Source organism: Schistocerca gregaria, chromosome 1 (assembly GCF_023897955.1).
Source record: "Schistocerca gregaria isolate iqSchGreg1 chromosome 1, iqSchGreg1.2, whole genome shotgun sequence".
Classification (NCBI taxonomy): domain Eukaryota; kingdom Metazoa; phylum Arthropoda; class Insecta; order Orthoptera; family Acrididae; genus Schistocerca; species Schistocerca gregaria.
Genome location: NC_064920.1, coordinates 880,827,085 through 880,850,894, shown reverse-complemented (window position 1 = coordinate 880,850,894; position 23,810 = coordinate 880,827,085). Strand labels below are relative to the sequence as shown.

Sequence of the window (23,810 nt, the reverse complement as noted above, 5' to 3'; positions counted from 1 at the left end):
ATAACACTGCTCAAATTGCATCTATTTCTCGTTAGACCACTCGTGTAAAGTTGAATGCATGCGAAAAGCAGAATGTTTCAGAAGTGTGGCGTTGTAAAATAGAACAGAAGCGCGTAAAGGCGCACGATTTTTGTTCACGACTACCCGTCTGGTAGGGGTAGACTCCTGCGACTGCGCATGGTTGCTCCAGTGCACAATCGGAGGCACGCATCACTTGGCACCGATGCACGAGCCTCCTAGCCTCTTCGTGCGAAAGCTATATGCACCTATCGTACACGGAAAATTGCACCGGTGTAAATCGATTGTCTAACAACCCTCTTCTCTAGAGACACCGCTCAATTTTCCGCTTTCAGCAAAGTAAAGGGGATGCCGCTAATGGAACAACACGATTTGTTACTTAAACTTTGTTGGTCGTGATCAAGCTCAACACAACAAAACTCATGCAAAATCTAATACTATAAATCGCAGCCATTTTACGATACCCAAGACGACTACTCCGAAGGCGTATTTCGTGTAATGGAGGGGAAAAAAGGCCAACTCACCCTTCTACGAAAGCTCGAGACGACAACGCTCTACGTACGACAAACTCGGAAACTCTGGTCAACCGTCACACAAACTGTTAAAAACTGACAGTGTTAAGCCAGAAATCTAATTAGATTAATGGGCACCTGGACCGTCATATGTGCAACTAATTGATTTGCATTAAAAGAGGAGATGTAGCTGTACTCGCTATTTACTTCCCAAGCCTTCTTCAGTCCCTCTTGCTCCTGTTGAAACTATGACTGTGAATCTAAAACATGGCAAAGATTGCTTTGTTTGTGCGATACGATAACGTTGTGATAGCTTTCTTTAAATGTGGTTAACCAGAAGATAATATCTATATCGGATAACATAAGTAGTGGCACACACTGTTTACATCTTTCGGAGTAATATCAAAAAATTGATATGCAGCGGGAAGAACGCATAAAAAATCACCAATTTAATTTGTTGGAAGGGTGTTAGGAAAGTGTAATGCAATGTAAAGGAATCTGGATAAAGAAAAGATAATGTGATTAATTCTAGAGAATTCCTCCAACGTACGGAGTTCTTATGAATACTGAACACAGCAAATTTTCATAAATGTGCAGGTGAGGGCCTACCAGGTCTTCATAGCCCTTCAGTAAGTGTATTAATAGCGCTCGGAGAACTTTATATTTAAATATTTGGAAGAAATGCGATGTTGTTCTCGCAAAACCCTGTTGAGTAAATTTAGGCATCTGGTGTTCGAGGCGGACTGACCGCCAAGCGCAGGAGTTGAACACAGATCTTTATTTTCAAAGGCATAGAACAATCTGTGATTGAAGCCTGGACCAACATATCTCAAATCCGCAACTCTTCAGCGAACTACCAGAAATCGTTGAAGCAACTTTTTTATAAAAAAAAGGGTGGGTTCTTGTAGTCATGTCCTAGTTCATGAACCACGGGCAACAACGTATGAGTGGCCAAGTAAGTGGTCCTGACAGTCGGGACACCAGTTACTTTGGAAGAAGGCTGGGCATCTCTGACATATTCTGAGTCGTGGTCACCTTTGTGCTCATACGGCAAAGACTGCCAAATCCACCGGTTAGTCCCTCAACCGTTAGGGGTAAAATCCAATGGGACTCGCGGCAAGTAAGGCTAGCAACCTGCTTCCCTGGTATTTTAAATATGATGCTGGCAACAATCAGAGCAAAATGCCTCGGACCTTTGGAGGTGACGGAGTCCCACCTCTAACCGACAAACCAGGGACTCCTAAGATACGACTTGGCAAACAAATGGTTATGAGATGGGGAGCTATTAATAACAATGGGGGCTACTCAGGGAAGAAGGTAGAGCTGGCAGAGGCTGCAAGTAAGATGGGGCTGGACGTTTTAGCTGTTAGTGACATCCAGGTAAGAGGTGAGAAAGAAGAGGAAGTGGGAGAATACAAGGTCTACCTGTCAGGAGTCAAAGCAGGAATAGCATAATGGGGTGTATGTCTTCACATCAGGAAAGAAATGGAATCTAGCGTAGTTGCAATAAGGTATGTAAACGAACGACTGATGTGGAAAGATTTGACAGTGTCTAGCAAGAAAATTAGGATTGTGTCAGTATATTCGCATTGTGAAGGGACAGATCAAGATAAGATGGATAGTTTTTATGAGGCACTCAGTGATGTAGTTGTTAGAGTAAAGGACAAGGACAGTGTTCTGCTCATGGGGGATTTTAATGCCAGGATTGGAAATCGAACAGAAGGGTATGAAAAGGTTATGGGTAAATTTGGAGAGGATATGAAGGCCAACAGGAACGGGAAACAACTCCTGGATTTCTGTGCCAGTATGGGCTTAGTAATCACAAACTCCTTTTTTAAACATAAGAACATTCACCAGTATACTTTGGAAGGCAGAGGAACCAGATCTGTCATTGACTATATAATAACAGATCAGGAATTCAGAAAGGCTGTGAGGGACACACGTGTCTTCAGAGGATTCTTTGATGACACTGATCATTATTTAATCTGCAGTGAAATTGGAATTGTGAGACCGAAAGTGCAGGAGGTCAGGTCCATATGTAGGAGGATAAGAGTGGAGAAACTTCAGGATAAGGAAATCACGCACAAGTACATGACAGCGATCTCAGAAAGGTACCAGTTAGTTGAATGTAGTCAATTACAGTCATTGGTAAAGGAACGGACAAGATACAGGGACACAGTACTAGAAGTGGCTAAAGAATGCCTTGGAACAGTAGTGTGTAAAGGTAGGATGAAGCAAACAGCTTGGTCGAATGACACAGTCAAGGCCGCCTGTAAAAGGAAAAAGAAGGCAGGCGTATCAAAAATGGCTACATACTAGAACTCAGGTAGACAGAGAAAGTTATGTTGAAGAAAGAAACAAAACCAAACAGATAACTGCAGCATCCAAGAAGAAATCTTGGGAAGACTTTGGAAACAGGTTGGAGACTATGGGTCAAGCTGCTGGAAAACCATTCTGGAGTGAAATTAGCAGTCTTCGAAAGGGAGGTAAGAAGGAAATGACAAGTATTTTGGACAGGTCAGGAAAACTGCTGGTGAATCCTGTGGATGCCTTGGGCAGATGGAGGGAATATTTTGAAGAGTTGCTCAATGTAGGTGAAAATACGATCAGCAATGTTTCAGATTTCGATGTAGAATGGGATAGGAATGATGATGGAAATAGGATCACATTTGAGGAAGTGGAGAAAACTGTCAGTAGACTGCAGTGCAATAAAGCAGCTGGGGTGGATGAAATTAAGTCGGAACTCACCAAATACAGTGGAATGGCAGGTCTTAAATGGCTACACAGGATAACTGAAATGGCCTGGGATTCGAGACAGGTTCCATCAGACTGGACAAAAGCAGTACTCACACCAATCTTTAAACATGGAAACAGAAAAGATTGTAACAACTACAGAGGTATTTCTTTAATCAGCGTTGTGGGTAAAATCTTCTCAGGTATTGTTGAAAGAAAAGTGCGAGTATTAGTTGAGGAACAATTGGATGAAAATCTGTGTGGGTTTAGGCCTCTTAGAGGTTGTGAGGACCAGATATTTAGCTTACGGCAAATAATGGAGAAGTGTTATGAGTGGAACAGGGAACTGTATCTATGCTTTATAGATCTAGAAAAGGCATAAGACCGGGTTCCTAGGAGGAAGTTATTGTCTGTTCTACGAGATTATGGAATAGGAGGCAAAATTTTGCAAGCAATTAAATGTCTTTACATGGATAGTCAGGCAGCAGTTAGAGTTGACGGTAAATTGAGGTCATGGTTCACAGTTGTTTCAGGGGTAAGACAAGGCTGCAACCTGTCTCCACTATTGTTCATATTATTTATGGATCATATGTTGAAAACAATAGACTGGCTGGGTGAGATAAATATATGTGAACACAAAATAAGCAGTATTGCATATGAGGATGACTTAGTTGTGATGGCAGATTCGATTGAAAGTTTGCAAAGTAATATTTCAGAGCTAGATCAGAAATGTAAGGACTATGGTATGAAGATTAGCATCCCCAAAACGAAAGTCATGTCAGTGAGACAGAAATATAAACGGATTGAGTGCCAAATAGGAGGAACAAAGTTAGAACAGGTGGACGGTTTCAAGTACTGAGGATGCATATTCTCACAGGATGGCAACATAGTGAAAGAACTGGAAGCAAGGTGTAGCAAAGCCAATGCAGTGAGCGCTCAGCTACGATCTACTCTCTTCTGCAAGAAGGAAGTCAGTACCAAGACTAAGTTATCTGTGCACCGTTCAATCTTTCGACCAACTTTGTTGTATGGGAGCGAAAGCTGGGTGGATTCAGGTTACGTTATCAACACGGTTGGGGTTACGGATATGAAAGTAGCTAGGGTGATTGCAGGTACTAGTAGATGGGAACAATGGCAGGAGGGTGTCCACAATGAGCAAATCAAAGAAAAACTGGGAATGAACTCTATAGATGTAGCAGTCAGGGCGAACAGGCTTAGATGGTGAAGAATGATTTTGAAGTAATAGGTTTAACATCAGAAGAGGCACCAATGTTAGCACTGAATAGGGGAACATGGAGGAATTTTATAAGGGGGCTATGCTCCAGACTGAACGCTGAAAGGCATAATCAGTCTTAAATGATGATGATGATGATGATGATGAAAAAAAGGCATTTTTGGTTGCCCATTTTACCATTCACTGTACCTGGGTTGACGAAATCCATGGGACGCCTTGGTGGTCCATTTACAGGTGGCAACTATGTGCGTGCTCTTTAGATAATAATTCATTGACTATTGTTGGAAGTTCCGCTGGGTAACACGACAGAACACTTGGCTGCTTCATGAGGAAGAATCTGCTTTCGCTTTTCGAATGAACATGATTCCAGGTTGTTGATTTGTCGTAACGGACTTGTATGACCAGCAGGATCTATCAGCCTCCATACGAAAACGCTTATGTTCTTCCAACGGCATAATTTGCATAAGTGGAATTCAATTTTGGCTGCAACAGATACGATCCAGCGTACGTCACAAATTTTAAAACGGTTGAGAAAGTCAGGGGCTCGACGGAGTTCTAAATGCAATGCAAATATCTGCTGCAAATTTTGTCATTTTTAGAAAGGGAAGTAAAAACTTTACAACATAACTGTAGTCATTACTTGAGCAGGAGCCACCTGTTTCTTAACAAAGAAAAAAAGGCAAAATTCTGTAATATTTAGTATCCTTTCACTGTCGACCCCACTGTGCGGAAACCTGTTCCGCTTTCAGGTAGCACAGACAAGAAAAACTTATTTCTTGTTCTACCGAAAATATGCATTACTCATCAGAATTGTGCACAAAACGTTTTCGTTTGGAAAATACATACAAGCGTGCTCTGCCTTTTTTTTTATACTGAACAGATTTTTTCTTCGTATGCGTAAGCATCTGTGACGTATCTCTGAATGACGTTAAAAAATACCGAAATATATGCTGCAGTAAAAAAAACCAGGCACCTGTGACTGACTCGCGCCCTGAGCCTTCCGCACAAACTTATTTCTGTGTACAGACAGTTCATCTATGTGTTTTGACGAATGAGTTTGCGAGTATATAAGTATGTGATATCATTTGATTACATTGACTTAGAATCTTCAATTCTGTACACCGAAAAGGAACCGTAGATCTGAGATTCTGACAAATTTCAATTTGATACCTCAACTGTTTCCTGGGAAACGGGGTCCTCACAGTACGAAAGAGTTTCCCACGGCTAGGACCAAGTACCTACGCCGCACGACTTTTCTGGTGCCGTGGTAATAAGTTATATACACAAACCTCCCTTGTGAAACACTATCTATTAGTGAGAACCGCATCACAATCCCTACAGTACTTCCTGAAATTAACCTTCAAATACAGACAAAAAATTCGGCGAGAAACTAATTTAAAATATCTGGGTCATATTGCTGATGATAACAACAATGATAATAACGAGGACGACGGTTTGGCCGCTCAGCAGTGTGGCTAACAATGCCTTTTCTAAAAATGTAAGGATACAGCTTCACTTCATTTCACATTGCTCCATCAGGCACCAAGAGTCGATTTACATTGACTCAGACCAATGTCAACAAAACCAAAAGTCAAGCAAATACGTGATGACATTTATTGTTAAATCTACATTCGTTCTGAAGTATTTCCTCTCACATTCACAAAAATGCTTTGTGTTCTTGAGTACGAAGCCTGGTTTGATGCAGCTCTCCATGCAGGTCTATTCTGTACAAGCCTGTTCATCTCTGCTACAAACTTCCCTCCACTACCACACTGACAATTCCTTCTTGCCTTAAGATGTGTCCTGTCAAACGAACCGTTCTTTTAAACAAGTCATACCAAAAAGTTTTTTCGTCCCAAGCAGATTCACAATCTCTTCGTTAGTAATCTGTATGACCAACTAATCTTCAGTATTCTTCTGTGGCATCTCCTTCCAAAAGCTTCTATTCCCTGCAAGTCTGAAATGTTTACCATACACGTTTAATTTTCATAGAAGGCTACACTCCAAATAAATACCATCAGTGAAGACATCCTAACATTTACATTAGATACCAAAAAATTTCTCCTTGTCAGAAGGTGTTTTCTTCATTTTATATATATCAGGCGTGAACACAAAAAGGACTCAACATCTTAGGTCATAAGTCCCCTAGAACTTAGAACTACTTAAACCTAACTAACCTAAGGACATCACACACACCCATGCCCGAGGCAGGATTCGAACCTGCGACCGTAGCAGCCCCGCGGTTCCGGACTGCAGCGCCAGAACCGCACAGCCACGGCGGCCGGCGCGTGAACCCCATGCTGCCCGTAATCGTGATGTGATTGACATGCGTAATCACACTTCCATACTTATCAAGAGGTCCGAAATGAATAATACGGTCTGCTGCCATCCTGCTGCGATTACGGACAGCATGGGGTTCACGCCTGAGCTTCAGGACATGCGCTAGCAGCGCATGTCGGGTGTTTCAAGCGTCAACTTCGCGCCTCAATATCTCGGGATGTAATGGGAATATTGCGATGCAATCAATGCCATTGTGTATGTGCTTTGTCACGCTATGGATTGCTGAAGAACAAATATAGGAGGTCCATTTAAAAAAACGTAAGTTTGTGTTAAAAAACACATATGCTTTCGTTTTAGAATGTTTCCAAATATGTACATTCATGGGCCCCAGCCCCACATTAATACCGGTGAAAGTCGTTTTCCAATCGCTGTTATTGTTCCACCGATATTTTGGGTGAACAAGATTGCTGGGACACCATATATTTTCTCTCTTTACTTCTGCCATCGTCAGTTATTTCACAGTTCAAATAGAAACACTCTACTAGTTTTAGTATCTCATTTTCTAATCCAATTTATTTGGCATCACATGATTTAATTAAAGTTCATTACCACTGTCTTACTTTTCTTAGTGATCATCTTCTAACCTCTGTTCCAGACACTATCTATTCCACTGAATTTATCTTTCAAAGTATTTCGCCGTTTCTGACAGAATTACAAGTATATATGGAAACCTCAAAGGTTTTATCGCAGTTATGTCAGAATTTTATAAAAACAGTCCGGGTTACAATTGTCCCTAGATTTCAAAAATTGAAATTAATATGTACCTCTATAGCGACCAAATGAAAAATATTTCATCAAAAGGATAAGCACAATAGTTTAGATCCTGCACACTGGTCTTATCTCTGTCTTGTTGTTGATCGATTTATAAAATGTATCTGCTGTGGTCCCAGAGCAAAGATGAGGCAAGTTGGTGATTGAGGAACTGACAACACTGGAACTCTAACCTGCGGTTGGCACCTTGTAGCTCATCACTTTATGAGCTTACCAAGTGACACTACCATGTAGTCAAACTAAGATTGCAAGGAAAAAGCTAAGATCCCAAAGTAAACGTTAAGATTAGAAAGAAATGTAAGAACTTTTCAAGATAATAACTGCCTGAAATCACAGAAGAAGTGAAGATCCAAAAGTGCTTTCGAACTGCAAGCCTTTGGAGATACGCAGTAAAAACAGATACAAAGCTAAAAAGAAAAGCATCATGTAGGAAGTCATAAGTGTAGACTACGAGACTGGAATAAATGAATACCTAGGCAATGGGGAGTTTATCAGCTAATATACAATAAAAATTTGTCAAGAGGAATACTTGAAAACAATAATAATAATATGGAGGAAACAAAACAGAAATGTACGTTTAGTATAAACCACATTTCATCAGTTATGGTAGCAGACTGCACACTAAGCATTTGTACAAGCATTCCAAAATGTATGTAAATGTTAGTTCAAGAGCCAAATGAGGCACACATATAATAATGAAAATTATGGAACTTTGAATATAACGTCAGTTGACATGTACACAGCAATTTGAGTGTGGAGAAAGTGAAGGCGCTGAGAGATTATAGTATTTTGAATAGTTAAAGGCAAATTTATACAAAACGAACATCCAAAATCAATGTCAGAATGTTTGGAAAAGAAGATAAAATTCCCAAAAATAAAAAGAAACTATATAGCAAACAGGATAAAAAATGGCTCTGAGCACTATGGGACTTAACTTCTGAGGTCATCAGTCCTCTAGAACTTAGAACTACTTAAACCTAACTAACCTAAAGACATCACACACATCCATGCCCGAGACAGGATTCGAAACTGCGACCGTAGCGGTCGTGCGGTTCGAGACTGTAGCGCCTAGAACCGCTCGGCCAAATGGCCCGGCAAACAGGATAAAAAAACTTATAAGCAATCACATGGCCGAAAACGTATTAGATCTTAATTATGTGTAGGAACAAGCTGCCTTTAGAAGTGGATAAGGCGCACTATGCTATTCATAAGTGACGAAAGATATTACAGGAAGACTAAGTAGGATGAACTTCTGCTTTGTCTGGGATTCATAAATTTCGATATTTTTCTACAGAGTTCAAATATTACAAAAGCACGAAAGCAAATATAAAAATCGTACTCGACAAGAAATAGTAAAATCAAATATGAAATCTTTGTACTAGCACAAGACACTATGTATCAGTAAATGTCACTGACCACATACACAGCAGAAATAGAGTAGTGAAAATGGGATAGAATTCTTTTGGGAACTAATGAGGGTTTCCACAGTAAACTTCCAATGTATTTTATGGCAGTGAGTTGAAATTTTAATATAAGAACCACAAAAAAAAAGATAACTGCAGTGGTGACAGGAGGGTGTGTGGGATGAAAAGTAACTAGAAGAGGCACGGAAACAAGCAAGCTGACTGGTGAGGAGACAAAAGTGGAAGACTTAATTGTCTACGAAATTGAACAATATTTTCAAAATAACACGACTCAAAGAAAAACAAAAACCCACATTGCTGCTATAAATTTTGAGAAAACTTTCTACCGAATTGAAATGTCATCCCCTATAGTTGTTACGGTCTACAGCTCTCTCCAGTTACAAGGGAGATACTAACGAATGCCTTGACACATGTCCTACCATGCTGTCCGTTCTTCTTCCCTTCTTCTTGGCAGTTTTTTCCAGAATTATAACCCTTTCTCCGACGATTCTGCGGAGAACCTCGTCATTCCTCATCAGTCAACCTTCTTTTCAACGTTCTTTAGGTAGCAGCACATCTCAAATTTGTCAATTCTCATATACTCAGGTACCAAATATGTGCCATAGAGCAGCGGCAGGTTGACTTCTCAGGTTCAAATGGCTCTGAGCACTATGGGACTTAACATCTATGGTCATCAGTCCCCTAGAACTTAGAACTACTTAAACCTAACTAACCTAAGGACATCACACAACACCCAGTCATCACGAGGCAGAGAAAATCCCTGACCCGCCGGGAATCGAACCCGAGAAACCGGGTGACTTCTCAGGCTTGGAGCCCTGGTGCATTTAACATCAGACGGTGACATGACACGTGTGCGTGTGTGTGTGTGTGTGTGTGTGTGTGTGTGTGTGTGTGTGTGTGTGTGTGTGTGAGAGAGAGAGAGAGAGAGAGAGAGAGAGAGAGAGAGAGAGAGAGAGAGAGAGAGAGAGAGAGGGAGGGGGGGGGGGGGGAGGCGGGAGGTGAATCAGAACACTCCGAGACGGTTGCGACGCAGTCATAGATGTAACCTACGAGGGGCGCAAGTTACCTTACGCACAAAAACTGAATCGTTTACTTTTTATATCCCCAGCCAGTTGGTCTACGGGAAGGCTGGATGAAGAGTTCGAATGTTTGCCTGTAACAACTGCACAGCTTTGATGTAACAAGAAACGAATACATTCGTTTGAAAATTTTCAATTAGTGTTTTCGACAGAAGGAAGAAAGAACTTTCGAACTCTCTCTTCATGATGATGAAGATGATGATGATGATGATGATGATGATGATGATGATGACGGGTTTCAGGGCGCTCAATAGCATGGTAACCAGCACCCCTGCAAAATGAGAACTACACACTTAAAATGAATTAACTATTTCCTCATAAGCAATCGTCTTGGGACTATGGTCGACAGATGCATGTTGGAGACTGAACTGCAATGACAACGTAAACAGAGGTTAGCAATAAATACATGAAAATGGACAATAAGGATAGGGAACTTTCCTCATGCTTAAAAAAACTACAATACATAGACACGACATAAACACTAAATAGAAAGCTAATCAACTGAAATGTGGTGAAGTTATTCCTTGGTACATATGGCTGACTGACCACTAATAAAAACAGAGAGTCAGCCACTGTGAGAATAATTAAAGGTTTGATAACAACTCTATATATCGAGGTTAAAAATGCTTAAATAAAAACCAGAGCCTGTTAAACATTACAACTTAAAAGGGAAATGAACATGCAATCAAAATCGGTAAACTATAGATAATTAGGGGAAAATTCGATCACTGACCGTCAAAGGATGAAGCAACCGGTCAGAGACGCATTAAAATAAGGAACCTAGTAATTTGGGCACAAGATGAGCCAACATAAAAAGCAAATTCAGGTGTAAAAGTTGTTTTGTGCTTTGAAAAAAATTATAAACAGCCTTGGTCTCGCTGCTAATGAGGAACGACACTTGCTCCAACCCTGTGTTCGAAAACACAGGTCCTGTAGTCTGACCTTTGCAAGATGCTCCTTGTTCAAATTGTAAGCGGTGTTACTGCTCTTCTGTGATTTACATACATTCGTTCTGTTGACGATCGGACAAAAAGTTTGTCAGGATCTTATACAGGTTAGGGAATATGCGCTCTAGCAACATTTTCCAAATATGTATAGGTTGGAAATGCAATACTACCACTATAAAACGACGGAAGATCAGCGACGAGTGTGCGCACAAGTGTGTACCTACCCAGCCAATAAATATTACGCTAATTAAATTAGTCGAAGATAATGGTTTCAGTTGAACAATCAAAACTAAGCAAACTAAATTCCTAGCCATTACTGTGTCTACAGTAGACTTTAAAATCACCTGATGTTTTCAGAGTAAAATTTGAGTACTGGATCATCTACTGTAAAAATACGGTAAAGCTATTAATCTGCCTAGTTAATCAGCCGTAGTGAAACGGGACTGCCCTTAGCCGATTGACAAGTGGTACTGTAAACAGCAATGTCATTAACAAAGAAGTCTACGGTCCACACAGTTTAATTTTTGCTGTAGTTGCAGTCATGGACGATAGCTGTCGAGTTGAGACTTGTTCTGTGCACCTACGTTCGACAGCCAACGAGCTTTCCATTAAACGTGATCGTATAGAGTTATTTAGATAATTTCCATTCCATTTGTTTCGAACTGCCATTGTTGGTGGCGGTAGAAAGCAACCAATTCTGCGTAAAGAAGCAACAGACATAATTTCCAGGGTTATAAGCTTTCTTCAAGCGCAAAGCACGCGAATCCGGGTACCGCAACTGTTTCTTGGCAGCAATGCAATCTCCGTCCGGGCCTCTATGCGCGACTCGGCATCGTTCGTGGATCGGACTAACATAAAGAGAGCGATCTCGCCGCCGATTGGTTGTCACTTTGTGGCTAAAGCTCCCCAACGGTGCACCCCCACCTATGGATTACCTCACTAATTTTGCTCTGTTCGCGATCCCCTACCATGGTATGACCTCTCTATCAGATAGTCCGCATGCGTGCAGCACCTTGATAAAATGTCTTTGTGATACGACGTTTCAGTGAGTCTACTGGCAGAGCCCGGGCGTCAACCGACAGCAGCTGTTTCTCGGGCTCCACGTGGTGCTGTGTTGCCTGTTTTACGGACACGTGCAGCAGCCTACGCCAGGACACGCAGCCTCCACAAATAGGGAGGGGGCATGCTGCGCACTCGAAATTGTTTTTCTTTCTGTGTGTGAGCTGCAACTGTCAGTCGGCTGAGCACGTACCATGTTGTGTGCCAGCCGGCAACAGCACTCCTCACCACAAGCATCTGCCAATCACCATTTTAATCTACGTAAAATGTGATTCCTAAGGATCAGCACGGGGGCAGAGAACAGTGTTAGTTGTAGACGTGGGCAAAACGGTTATTTCTAAGGATCGGTTATCGCGGTTACGGATTATTTTTATACCGTTTACTTCAAACAGTTATTTACAACTGCCTGGTTTTTTTTTTTTAATACAGAATTCGCCAGACTGGGGTAGAGTTAAATAACTAAGTAGGTGGAATCCATGTGCTTAGTTTATCAGTATAATTAAAACTGCGTGTATTGCGGACTGGTTGAATGTGCTATAAACTTAGCTACTTACCTTTCCCTTATATTTCAGTTTATGTTTGAACGATTATCGGCGTTTCATGTGTGTAAGATACTGGTTGCTTTTAGAAATTAATTCTGGAGGCTGCTATAGATATGATACGAAATTTTGCCGTAGAATTATTAAAAGTGAAATTTTAAAGACGTGTTTTTGCAGGTATGAACTAATATGTAAGCAGAATACTGTCGGTAAAATTTTAAGCTTAATTTCTGGTGCTGTTCACATACTGCAATAATCACATACTGCAATAAAAGTAGGACCATGAAACACAACACAAAAATGAGCGTGAAATGATGGATTCGTTTTACTCCACTGAAAGATATATTCAATTTGGGAAAATTGAGAGCAGGTTAATACCGATTTATGAGAGATTTGAAAAATCGTTCGAGTTCTGCAAAATTTCTTCAGCTACCAAGTTCTTAATTTTTTTGTATGAGAATGCCTAATTACGTATCTCCAAGCCTTCAGAGTGCTATGCATCTTTAACATTTAGTATTACTATAACACTTTTTTGAAAAAGTACTAGAAAGTATGAAATAATTTCTCCTAGTCCCATACAGATTCCTAACCCAATACAGAAGAGCTTCTGTGAAGTTTGGAAGGTAGGAGGCGAGGTACTGGCAGAGTTGTAACTGTGAGGGCGGGTCATGAGTCGTGCTTGGGTATCTCAGTTGGTAGATCACTTGCTCGGGAAATGGAAAGGTCCCGGGTTCGAGTCTCAGTCTAGCACACAGTTTCAATTTGTCAGGAAGTTTTCAATACAGATAGTCCTCAAAATATGTTCTTGAGAATTTTTGTAGGCATGACAATACTTGTAAAGATAAAAACGTGGAGCACATGTAATAGTTAATAAATGAATAGTTCGTCTAAGTCACTAACAGTTTTATTGCACAGCAAATGTCATTAATTGTTGTGATATTTTTTTAAAAACTACAGCTACTATTTACACTCCTATTGCATGTGCCCCACATTCTTAGTTTCAAATTTTACTGATATTGTCACAGCTATTAAAAATTCAGAAGCACAGATTTCCAGGACTGTCAGTATGAGGTAAGGAATTTGTTGAGGGCTAAGAGAAATTATTTCATACATGTTGGTCCAATTTAAAAAAAACATGTTATGTTAAGTTTTTTTACTTCTGTTTTTTTTAGCATCGTGAATGTGAAATTTGCCAATCGATTTCAAACACTTTGATGACATTACAACAGAGACATTTGATAAATTTTAGTTTTATTTCAGCTTCTCTTCATCTGAGTCAACGAATGAGACCGTGAATGTAAAAAGTACAGAGGTTTGAGGTCACATGGACGGTTACTTGCAATCATTCTCACCGCGAGACACGAATGGAACAGGAAAAGAGTAAAGTAACGGTGGCATACAAAGTACCCTACGCCATACACCAGACAAGAAAGCGAATAAATATTGCATTGGCATCCGCCCCTGAACTATGGTGAAAGTTTGAAGATTTTAGCTCATCGAGAAGTTAGTTCAAAATCAATTTGTACTAAACATCAGACAGGTAGAAAAACAAAGTGCCCTCCGCCACGCACCAGACGAAGCGGATTAATATTGCACTGTCATCCGCTTCTGAGTTATATTGAAAATTAGGATCTCTAACTCATCAGGAAGTTAATTAGAAATTAACTGTGTGGAACTCCGTGACGGTAGACGGTTATTCCCGTATACTACGAAAACATTTGTTTAACTTCAATATCTGCTCTCTGGATGTATCATCGTTAGTTACCAACTTCCAGGTTTCCTGTAGGTGTTAGCCCGTAAATTCTAAAGGAAAAGAACTATTAGCGAGAAGTACCTTCCACAGTAAAATAACTTACAGGTACACTCACCTACGGACGGCTAATTCCGTATTCCCACGATTTCCTGGTAGTTCTGTACGTAGTTAGCATGAAACAGAATTACAAATGTCGATTATCACATGGCGCGTTGCCGTGAGCTATAGAGTAGGATACGTGACAGAAGGTCAGTCCCTCTGCTATGTTCATTTATGCGTAACTTCATGCATTGTCTCCTTTTCACCGGTTATTGCATGTTTTAACTAAAAACTAGTGACGATACATATTTTAGCTCTATGTTTACAATATTTAAAAAAATTTAGACGGGCGTTCTGTAGATCGGTCTAGTTTTGATGTGTGTCAGATTGACCGCGACTTAAAACTGCGTGCAATCGCTAACCGAGAGGCCACTGCCTAGCAAAATCACTTCATGACAGGAACAGGTTACTGCCCTTAGTTTTCACACCGTACCCGTCGGGACCAAAAAACGCAAGCCTTTAGTCGCTCGTCCTTTGTTTCAGTTTAGCTTTCTATTTACTTGTACACAGTTGAACGTGTTTACGACGTGTAGTGTGTAACGTGTTGTGCGCCATGCCGCCCGAAAAAAGAAACAACGTTTCGTGAATAGCTGACCATCCTGGAACATTTACATATAACGGAATTGTTTTATATTGTCAAGTTTGTGAGATAAACGTTTCGTGCAAAAAAATGTCAAGACAAGTCTTCATATCGCAGGAATGCAGGGCAAAGGACCACGACAACTTCTGACAACAGCAAGTTGCATTAGCAGCTGGGATTTGCCCAAAGGTGACCAAAAACTACGGTTTAACATGGATCTGTGTAAAGCATTCACTGCAAGAAACATTCCTCTTCACAAACTTACAAACCTATCCTCAAAGGCTTTCTGCGCAAATATTGCTTAAATCAAAATATACCGGATGAATCAACATTGCGTAAAAATTACATACCGGCAATCTAAGTAACTGTTCTGGAAGAAGTATGCAACGAACGCAATGGCAGCATCATCTGGATTTCAGTTGACGAAACAACAGACACTTGTGGCCGTTACATTGCAAATTTAATTGTTGGTGCTTTAAAAGACGAGCTTTCTTCTTCCTATTTAGCGGCCTGCAAACAATGTGAAAAAGTTAATCATTCTACGATCGCCAGGTTTGTGAATGATGGTATTAGAAAATATCTCCAGAATCTTCTGCAGATGAAACGGTATTCATGTCTATTTCAGATGCTGCTTGCTATATGATCAAAGCAGTAAATGCCTCGGAGTATTTTATCCCAATTTCATTCATGTGACATGCTTTACTCATGGAGTACATCGCCTTGTTTCTAAAGGCTCCTGCTCGCATCAAGACCAACAAAGAAAAACTACCAAATGTGCCTTTACATCCCGAACCAATGGTAACTCTTTGGGGATAATGGGTAGAAGCTGCGTTGTTTTATAATGAACATTTCGAGGCCATTAGAGAGGTAATAAACGACTTCGATAGTGCAGAGACTTTGGCAGTTTGCCAGTGCAAGGAAGCTTTTAATAAATCCGGTATAAAAAAGACATTACTGTGATTATCACTCATTTTCCCATATACCTGCAATTATTAAAAGCTTGAAACTCAAGGTTTGGCGTTGAATGACTATTAGTTAACGAATAAATTTATTCTAGTGAACTACTCATTGCTAGACGTATTCCCAAGAAAAATTAAAGAAAAAATTGAAAACATTTAAAACAATAACCCAGGCTTTGAACCCCGTGTGCCAAATTGATAGTTTTATTAAAGGGATGGGTGAACTTTTACCAGAAACAATAAATGTCAACATAGCACCCACATTCAAATACTGCCCAGTTACCTCAGTTGATATAGAACGGTCCTTTTTCTGTTTTGACTGATCGAAGGCACAGTCTTACTACCGAGCATTTGGAACAGTGCACGGTTGTTTATGTTTACAACAGTAGAAAAATGTAAAATAAATTGTAAATGATGCTTTGGTCCAATAGTATTACTTAAAAATCAATGCTGTTCAAAATTCATGATTTTATATTTTTCAGTAAAATATACGGAGTTTTTGAGCGTGCCCCTCTGTGTGCGATGTATGTCGAAGTTGGTCCTGTACATATCGATTCTTTCGCTGCGACTCACTCGCATCGCATCCGCTTGTTACTGACAACGATAGCAAAGAAGAAACAACTCCTGAAAGACTGTACGCGTCTCCATTTTGCAAATTTTTAGAAAATACTCCCAGAAACGCCCCCTTCTTAACCTCTCCCAGAATGTATTCAGAAAATGATATCAGCGTTCTAAATGTAACTATTTTTCGCGTGTCTGGCGCTCTTCCTCGTAAATGATATGCACAGGTTCGACTTTGAAATATAATGCACGCAGCAACTACCATGTTTTTTAATTATTTGATCTTGCATATTTCAACACTTTTCATGCATTTTTAAGCCTTTAGCATGCATATTTTAAGGATTTTATGATGTATATAACCCGGTCTCAATCACTTATCAGATGATGCGAAAGCATAGGGCGCACTTCAGTAACGCTACGCACTATTGGCAGTTATTTTAATAACTGATAGTATCAGACGAGCTGTTACTACAGTAACTACCACTTGTTAGTAACCGGTTGTTTGTATCAGTTCAGTTATCTTTTGCCACCTCTTGCTTGTTGCCCTGAGTGCTTCTTGTCGGCAATCTAATGCCGCCCGGTAACATGGGCTGCCGGCTTGGCAACAGTGCGTTCGGTCTTCTCCATTAGCTTTTTGCGGGGAGGGCAGGTAATGTCAGAACCTACAAGCAGGTTAGAAACACTTTTAACCGACGTAGACGAGATGGATACCACGACGCCTCTGCGCTTGAAGACTAGTACTGAACTGCGGCTTTTTGACATAAAAAGATGCAGATTTATGTGAATGAGCTCTATCTTTCTCAAAAATTACGTGGTGAGTACGATACCCTCTCTCCTCAGTTATTAGAAGAACCAGACAAATTAACCTGCAATTGGTACACTTGGGTCCTAGGGACCTAAGGGAAATTTCTTATTTTCAACGCCGCTGTATGTGTGGTAGCACTGACCTGCCTCTTCCTGTGCTTCGCAAGCATTCAATTGGCTGCTACCCCACAACCTGGTTGCAGGCGTTTCTTTGCTACTTTTGATTCTGTAAAGGTGATTGGATCCCAAGGATCCCGTGTACCTTCAGCGTAAGTTGTTTTTTCTTGGCATCATTTCCAGTATTTTGGGTTTGCACTACCATACTTAGGAAAAAAGAAAGAGGAAGATATTACAGATATCTCTAAACGAACCAATGGACAATGATATCGATGACAAATACGGAAATGAGAGCGATTGTGTTCAAATTGTTTCGGTAGTTTTGATTAATACAACTACGTAATGAAATTCACTAGTGACGACGGTGAATGATCAAAACTAAGATTTCGTAGCAATCTCTGCTATTGTCACACTATTTTATAAATGAGGTAGTAATTTAGTTGAGAATGTTACAATAAAATCACCCCCCCCCCCCACCCCATGAGTTATGCCTGCAGAAATTTTTATGTTGAATTAGAACGTTTCTTTTGGTTTAGAACTTTGAAATATTGTCTATTTCGTGTTTAAATGTGTAATTTCAATTGCTTGGGTTCGTGTTTGTAGCTGATGTGTAGGACTTTCGAGAATTGCACATTTCACATTCTACATTTCATGCACTTCACTGTCATCTTAATGTCTGTAACATGTTTGATATTTAAATCCCACCCAGAAGTTTTCTTTTTCACCGAAACATACTCGAAACGTTTGTCTTACACATTACAGTTTTAGGGCGTACCAGTTACCTGTTAAACTAATATGTGAGATGAAAAGAAAAAGGTTCCATCCGCATTCGGGAGGACGACGGTTCAATCCCGTCTCCGGCCATCCTGATTTAGTTTTTCCGTGATTTCCCTAAATCGTTTCAGGCAAATGCCGGGATGGTTCCTTTGAAAGGGCACGGCCGATTTCCTTCCCAATCCTTCCCTTCACCGAGCTTGCGCTTCGTCTCTAATGACCTCGTTGTCGACGGGACGTTAAATACTAACCACTACTACCACCACCACCACCACCACCACCACCACCACCAAGGTTCCATCACATGCTCGGGATCATCCGTGGCGACACTGAAAAGAAAGGTTACAAACACTACGCACAACTTTAAATAAATTCCGCAGAACAGACATAAATTATGTCGGTTAACCTTCAATGACCGTCATTCAGCATGCGTGTGAAAGAGAAACATAAGTTTTAGAATGAGATACTCTGAACACCCAAAGCACTGCAAAATGAAAACAGAAGTCACCACATCTGCGAACCATGTCTTAACAAAAATCACCACCCTATAGGGATGTAAACGACAGTAAGCAGTAATAATTTGTAGACAGCTAATGCCTACTTGCCAGAACCGAAGAAAGACCCACTGCAGTAATTTTAAACAACTTACGCCACCCTTCTCATTTGAACAAATTATTTTTGGAGATTATAAAGCTATGGTTTGCTAGCTATATCCCAATTATGAAATATGTTAGTCAGGATACCACAAACGTCCTTGTTTCTTGGACTGAACTTGCCAGTTTCTCATAGTCCATATTTCGTATGAGAGAACGTAGGTCGATTCGACTGAAGGAAAAAAAATGATCAGTTTTCATTCCTTGAGGAAGCAGTTATGCCCAGCGACTATATTCATTTCAAGTACCAATTTTAAGTTACAACATTAAAACCACTTACATGTACACATAGCCCCAACTAGACTATTTATGTCCAACCCGAGTTTATACTCAAACTTTGACATGAGTAGTACACTTGAGACTATGTGCATATAGAAGTGGTATTAAAGTTGTAAGTTACATTTATTGCAATGAAGATGGCCACACAGTGACCGAAATCTGGAGATGAAAAACATTATTTGCGACTGATTGCTGTACCTTCTACCTTCCACATTTCGCAGAAGTTGTCCTGCCAGAAAGTTTTGTATCAGCGCACACTCGGCTGCAGAACGACAATTCCACTCTGGGAACATCCCCCAGGCTGTAGCTAAGCCATGTTCCCGCAATATCTTTCCTTTCACGAGTGCTAGTCTTGCAGGTTTCATAAGAGAGACATTGAATTCTGGCTGTTAGGAGAGGAACCACTAGCTGAAGTAAAGCTGTGAGGACGTGTCATGAGTAGTGCTTGAGTAGCTTAGCCGGTAGAGCATTTACCTACAAAAGGAATAGGTCCCAAGTTCGAGTCTCGGTCTGGCACATAGTTTTAACCCTCCGGGACGTTCCAGACTGATTTGTGTTTCGCCAATTGTCGTCGAAGTCTGTACGTTCGGCCGATTTGCGCTTGAGTCAACATCCCCTTTTCTCAACGCATAGTAATCGTACACGTAGAATGAGGTACCGTTAGAAGGGTTTTTAACCGGCTTCTGACACTGTATATCGGTTTTGCGCTATAACTTCCTATTTATGGAAATTTTTAACATAAAAGAGTCGTAACTATTATAGGCGAAAGGTTATCATGGACGGCTTATTACAAATACTACTTCAGCTGTTTTAAAGTGCTTATTAACTGGATAATTTGTATTGCTACAGCATTATCATAATTAATAACCGTTACCACTACTTATATCTGTATCACCTGGATATAGAACTCCGGTCTCAGAGCATGGAACTACCGCGTGCCTGCAGATTCTTATCGTCTGCACAGTCCATCATGTAATTCAGTAAAAAAATTTCCTTCCGTCTGTACGTGATAATTAATTCTTTTCTTATTCCTGGCTTTGAACTTATTATCAACATGCGATACAATAAGCTGATGTGGGAGCAGAATCTAAAATTATTTTCATTTTGCGCTCTCGTGGGATTTCATGGCAGTCATGTTGTAAGTAGGCAAGAAACGAAATAGAGAATAAATGAAATACGAACATCTTTGGCCGACATGCTTGGACAGTTGCAGTTCGATATCCGCTTAGTATAGAGATCACTGGTGACCATTGCAGTAGTCCATTATCTCTGCCCTTCGTAAAAACTGACTTTTCTAAATGAATATATTTCCCGAAACGACAAACATACTTCTCATTGTCGCCCCGAACTGTGATTTACTTATTGCTATATGGCCTAATGTGCTTCCATAAAACGTGTAATTAAAGTCAAAAATACAGTTAGTGGTTATTGTGGCCTTAGGGATATAACGAATAAGAAGCGAACACTATCTTCTAACCTACACATTTAGCATTTATTTCCTTCTTTGTATTTCATGTGTGTTTTTCTCTTTAAACTTCTCTTGAACAACAGTTAACGGTCAATTTTACAGTCGAAAATTATACATTGCGAGCATTGGAAGTTAATGGTTAGTGTTTTACGTCGTTCGGTTCATTGTTAAAGACGTTTTTTTCATTTCCACAACTACCCTTTGTAATGGTACTTGAATTACATAACCATTACGGCAACTCACCTCAACCTCTCGATACCAGCAATATTCTGTGTTTCTGTAAAATAGTTAACATATTTCTGTGACAACATTCAGATTTGAATTCATTAATGTAGAGGTACTTTGATACATCGATATGTATATATTGCAATGATATTATTATTATTATGTGTATTCTTTCTTTTGTCACTATGATCTTTGACGTACTTGTAACTCTGATTTTTGGGCGCCTAAGCAGTTATTAGAGAGTCAAGTCTTGGTAGCCATGCTGAAAAGACGCGAATTGTAATCAGTTTATGAAATGTGACCTTAACAGTGAGGACGATATTTTCAAGTATGTTTTCTATTGTGAAGTGATTTTGCAACAAAAGTAATATAACCGAAGTGTTACTTAAATTCGGGGTGCTGATTACTTTTTTACATCATCCTTGTCCTAACTTGCAAAAGTTTGATCTTCAAGAATGGTTTATGAAACACATCTATAAAACTTTAGAACATCGCAGAAGAACACCTAGGCCTCTTTGCATCCGAGCTTGGAATCATCACTACCTAGATTTTCGACGATTGAGCCATGAGTTCACAACGAGACCAGCGTGGGAAACACGAAAAGATAAGTGCCTAGTTTATCCATTATTTCAAGAAATGACTTTATTAACTGTGCTCTAATGACAACTGCCAGATAATATAACTTTGTTGTCTCCAGAAAATGCAATATTTAGCAGCGTGAGCAACACTACAATCATGATTAATTTTTTACCTTTGTTGTTATCCCAGCGACTACACTTATTCAAATATTGTCATCATCTCAAACTACGAAAGTGTTGAAGTTTCACACAGATCCCTTGGTGTTATTAAAGGGCAGTCGTTCAGATTGAAGACGGCCGGCCTACCTGGGGATAGAAGAAGTCACGCATGCGCGCTGCCCCCTGGACGCGCCTGCGCTTGATGGTTCCAGGGGCGCCGCTGGTGGCCGGCCTGCCGGCCGCGCTGCCGCCTGCCAGGGACAGCCGGCGCTGCTCGCGGTACTCGCTCAGCAGCTGCTCCACGCGCGCCTCGTCGCCAGCCCTGCGTGCCTCGATCACCTCCAGGAGGCGGGCAGTCTGCAACCGAGAGGGAGGCATGGAAGCGTCACCAGCGAGCTACACAGCGCCACGCAACGTTTCAAGTCTTCTTCGTTCGTGGAATTTACAAATGCTCTGCATAAACCTGAAATGTTTGAGAGATGAAATAGTGAAAGCAGCAGAGGATCAAACACATTGCTGTTCGAAAGTACTGCACGCTTTTGACTGCAATGACGTTTTTTTGTTAGTTACACGTCTTCAAGCAGAAACGTGTATGTAGTTTTTGGTGTGTGTGTGTGTGTGTGTGGGGGGGGGGGGGGTCCTTTCGACAACGGATAGAAACAATGTGATCTCATACTGCTGATTATTGACTAAGACAGTAGGACGAGTTAACTGAGATTTGACGTTCGCTATTTCTGTTCTGACGTATTGCTGCGGTTTTTAAACTGTTGGAATGAGGAAAAAGAAGCTTGAATAGGTCCGAGTGCGCGTAAACTGAACAAAAGAGCAGCGGAGAATTGTGGTAGCGATGATGATGAGTTGGGTTGAGGAGGCGCTCGACATCACGGTCATCAGCGCCCTGACGCCCCAGTTTGGGGATAAGGCCTGATAGTTCACAAAATTTCACCACTCTGTTAACACTGGTATCGGTATCGGCGAGGACGGTGGGCAGATCTCCAGCGAGACCAAGGCCTGTCCTATTATCAGTATACAGGACACACGTAGCCACAATATGCTGAACTGAAACCGGCATGAAACAAATTTCACAGAAAGGTGGATCCTCCCCCCGGAGGAGGAAGCTATATGTGAAAGGGCTATGCCCGATGCAGTCTGGTAAGCAAAACTTCCTTCCAGCGGCGTGGCTGACACGAAGTCTGCCAAGCTTTTGTGGTTGGTTTGAGTGAACGCAATTTGTTGTCCAACACCTGCAACCATTCAGTCTCCCAGTGAAACATGATGCATCTGTCAGAAGATGAGATAATGGCATGCAACGGGATGAGACATTGATGGACAGCACCACCCCAACATGCTTCCATGGCAGCTTTATTAGCCATGTCGTTACCCTGTATCCCAACATGGCCAGGTACCCAGCAAAAGATCACCTCCTTGCCACGGCGTTGGAGCCGCTGTAAGCAGTCATGGATGAGTTGAATAAGCGGGTCTACAGGATACATTTGGTGAAGCGCTTGCAGTGCACTAAGAGAGTCGAAACAGACAAGAAAACTCGTACGGTGATGTCTGTGAACCCTCTCCAGTGCCATTAGAATGCCATTATAACTCCGCATCACAATTTGTTCATTTCTCTGGAAGAGGCACTTTAAAAACCCTATCAGCGAAAACCACAGAACAACCGAGAGCATTCTCCTGCTGGGATCCATCTGTATAAATAACGATAAAAAGATGGTACATACTTAAAATACTAGGAAACAAAGTTTTAAAAACCATATCTGAAGTACAATTTTTCGGGTAATGCGTCAAGCTTAAAGTCACTTTGGGCTACCAAAGACACCAAGGCGGCAGTGCGTTCCATCCCTGGGTGTGTATTTTCATGTCCGAGAGATCCATATCCTTGAGGCAAGCCGTAGCACGTATACCAAATGGCTGGGTCGCGTGGGGCCGATTCCTGAATAGTCATTCGAAGGCGGGTTGTATCACTGAGCTAAATGCCAACGACTGAGGTGACTGAGATTTTCAGCGCCTGTCGAGCCAAAAGGATACGTCGCCGAATACAGAGTGGTGGTTCACCAGCCTCTGCACAAGGTATCTCATCTGGTCTGGCCAGAAAGGCTCCAGTCGATATCCGAATGCCCGCATGGTGGACAGCAT

The 23,810-nt window shown here is 41.0% G+C and overlaps 1 protein-coding gene across 1 annotated transcript in view; it reads right to left on the bottom strand.

The window, feature by feature from the left end:
- LOC126273558 (uncharacterized) overlaps positions 1-23,810 on the bottom strand; it is a 247,682-nt gene that overhangs the window by 164,243 nt on the left and 59,629 nt on the right. Inside the window, exon 2 of the mRNA XM_049977043.1 lies at positions 21,813-22,022. Coding sequence (XP_049833000.1) covers positions 21,813-22,022 — 210 coding nt within the window. The remainder of the gene's footprint in view (positions 1-21,812; positions 22,023-23,810) is intronic.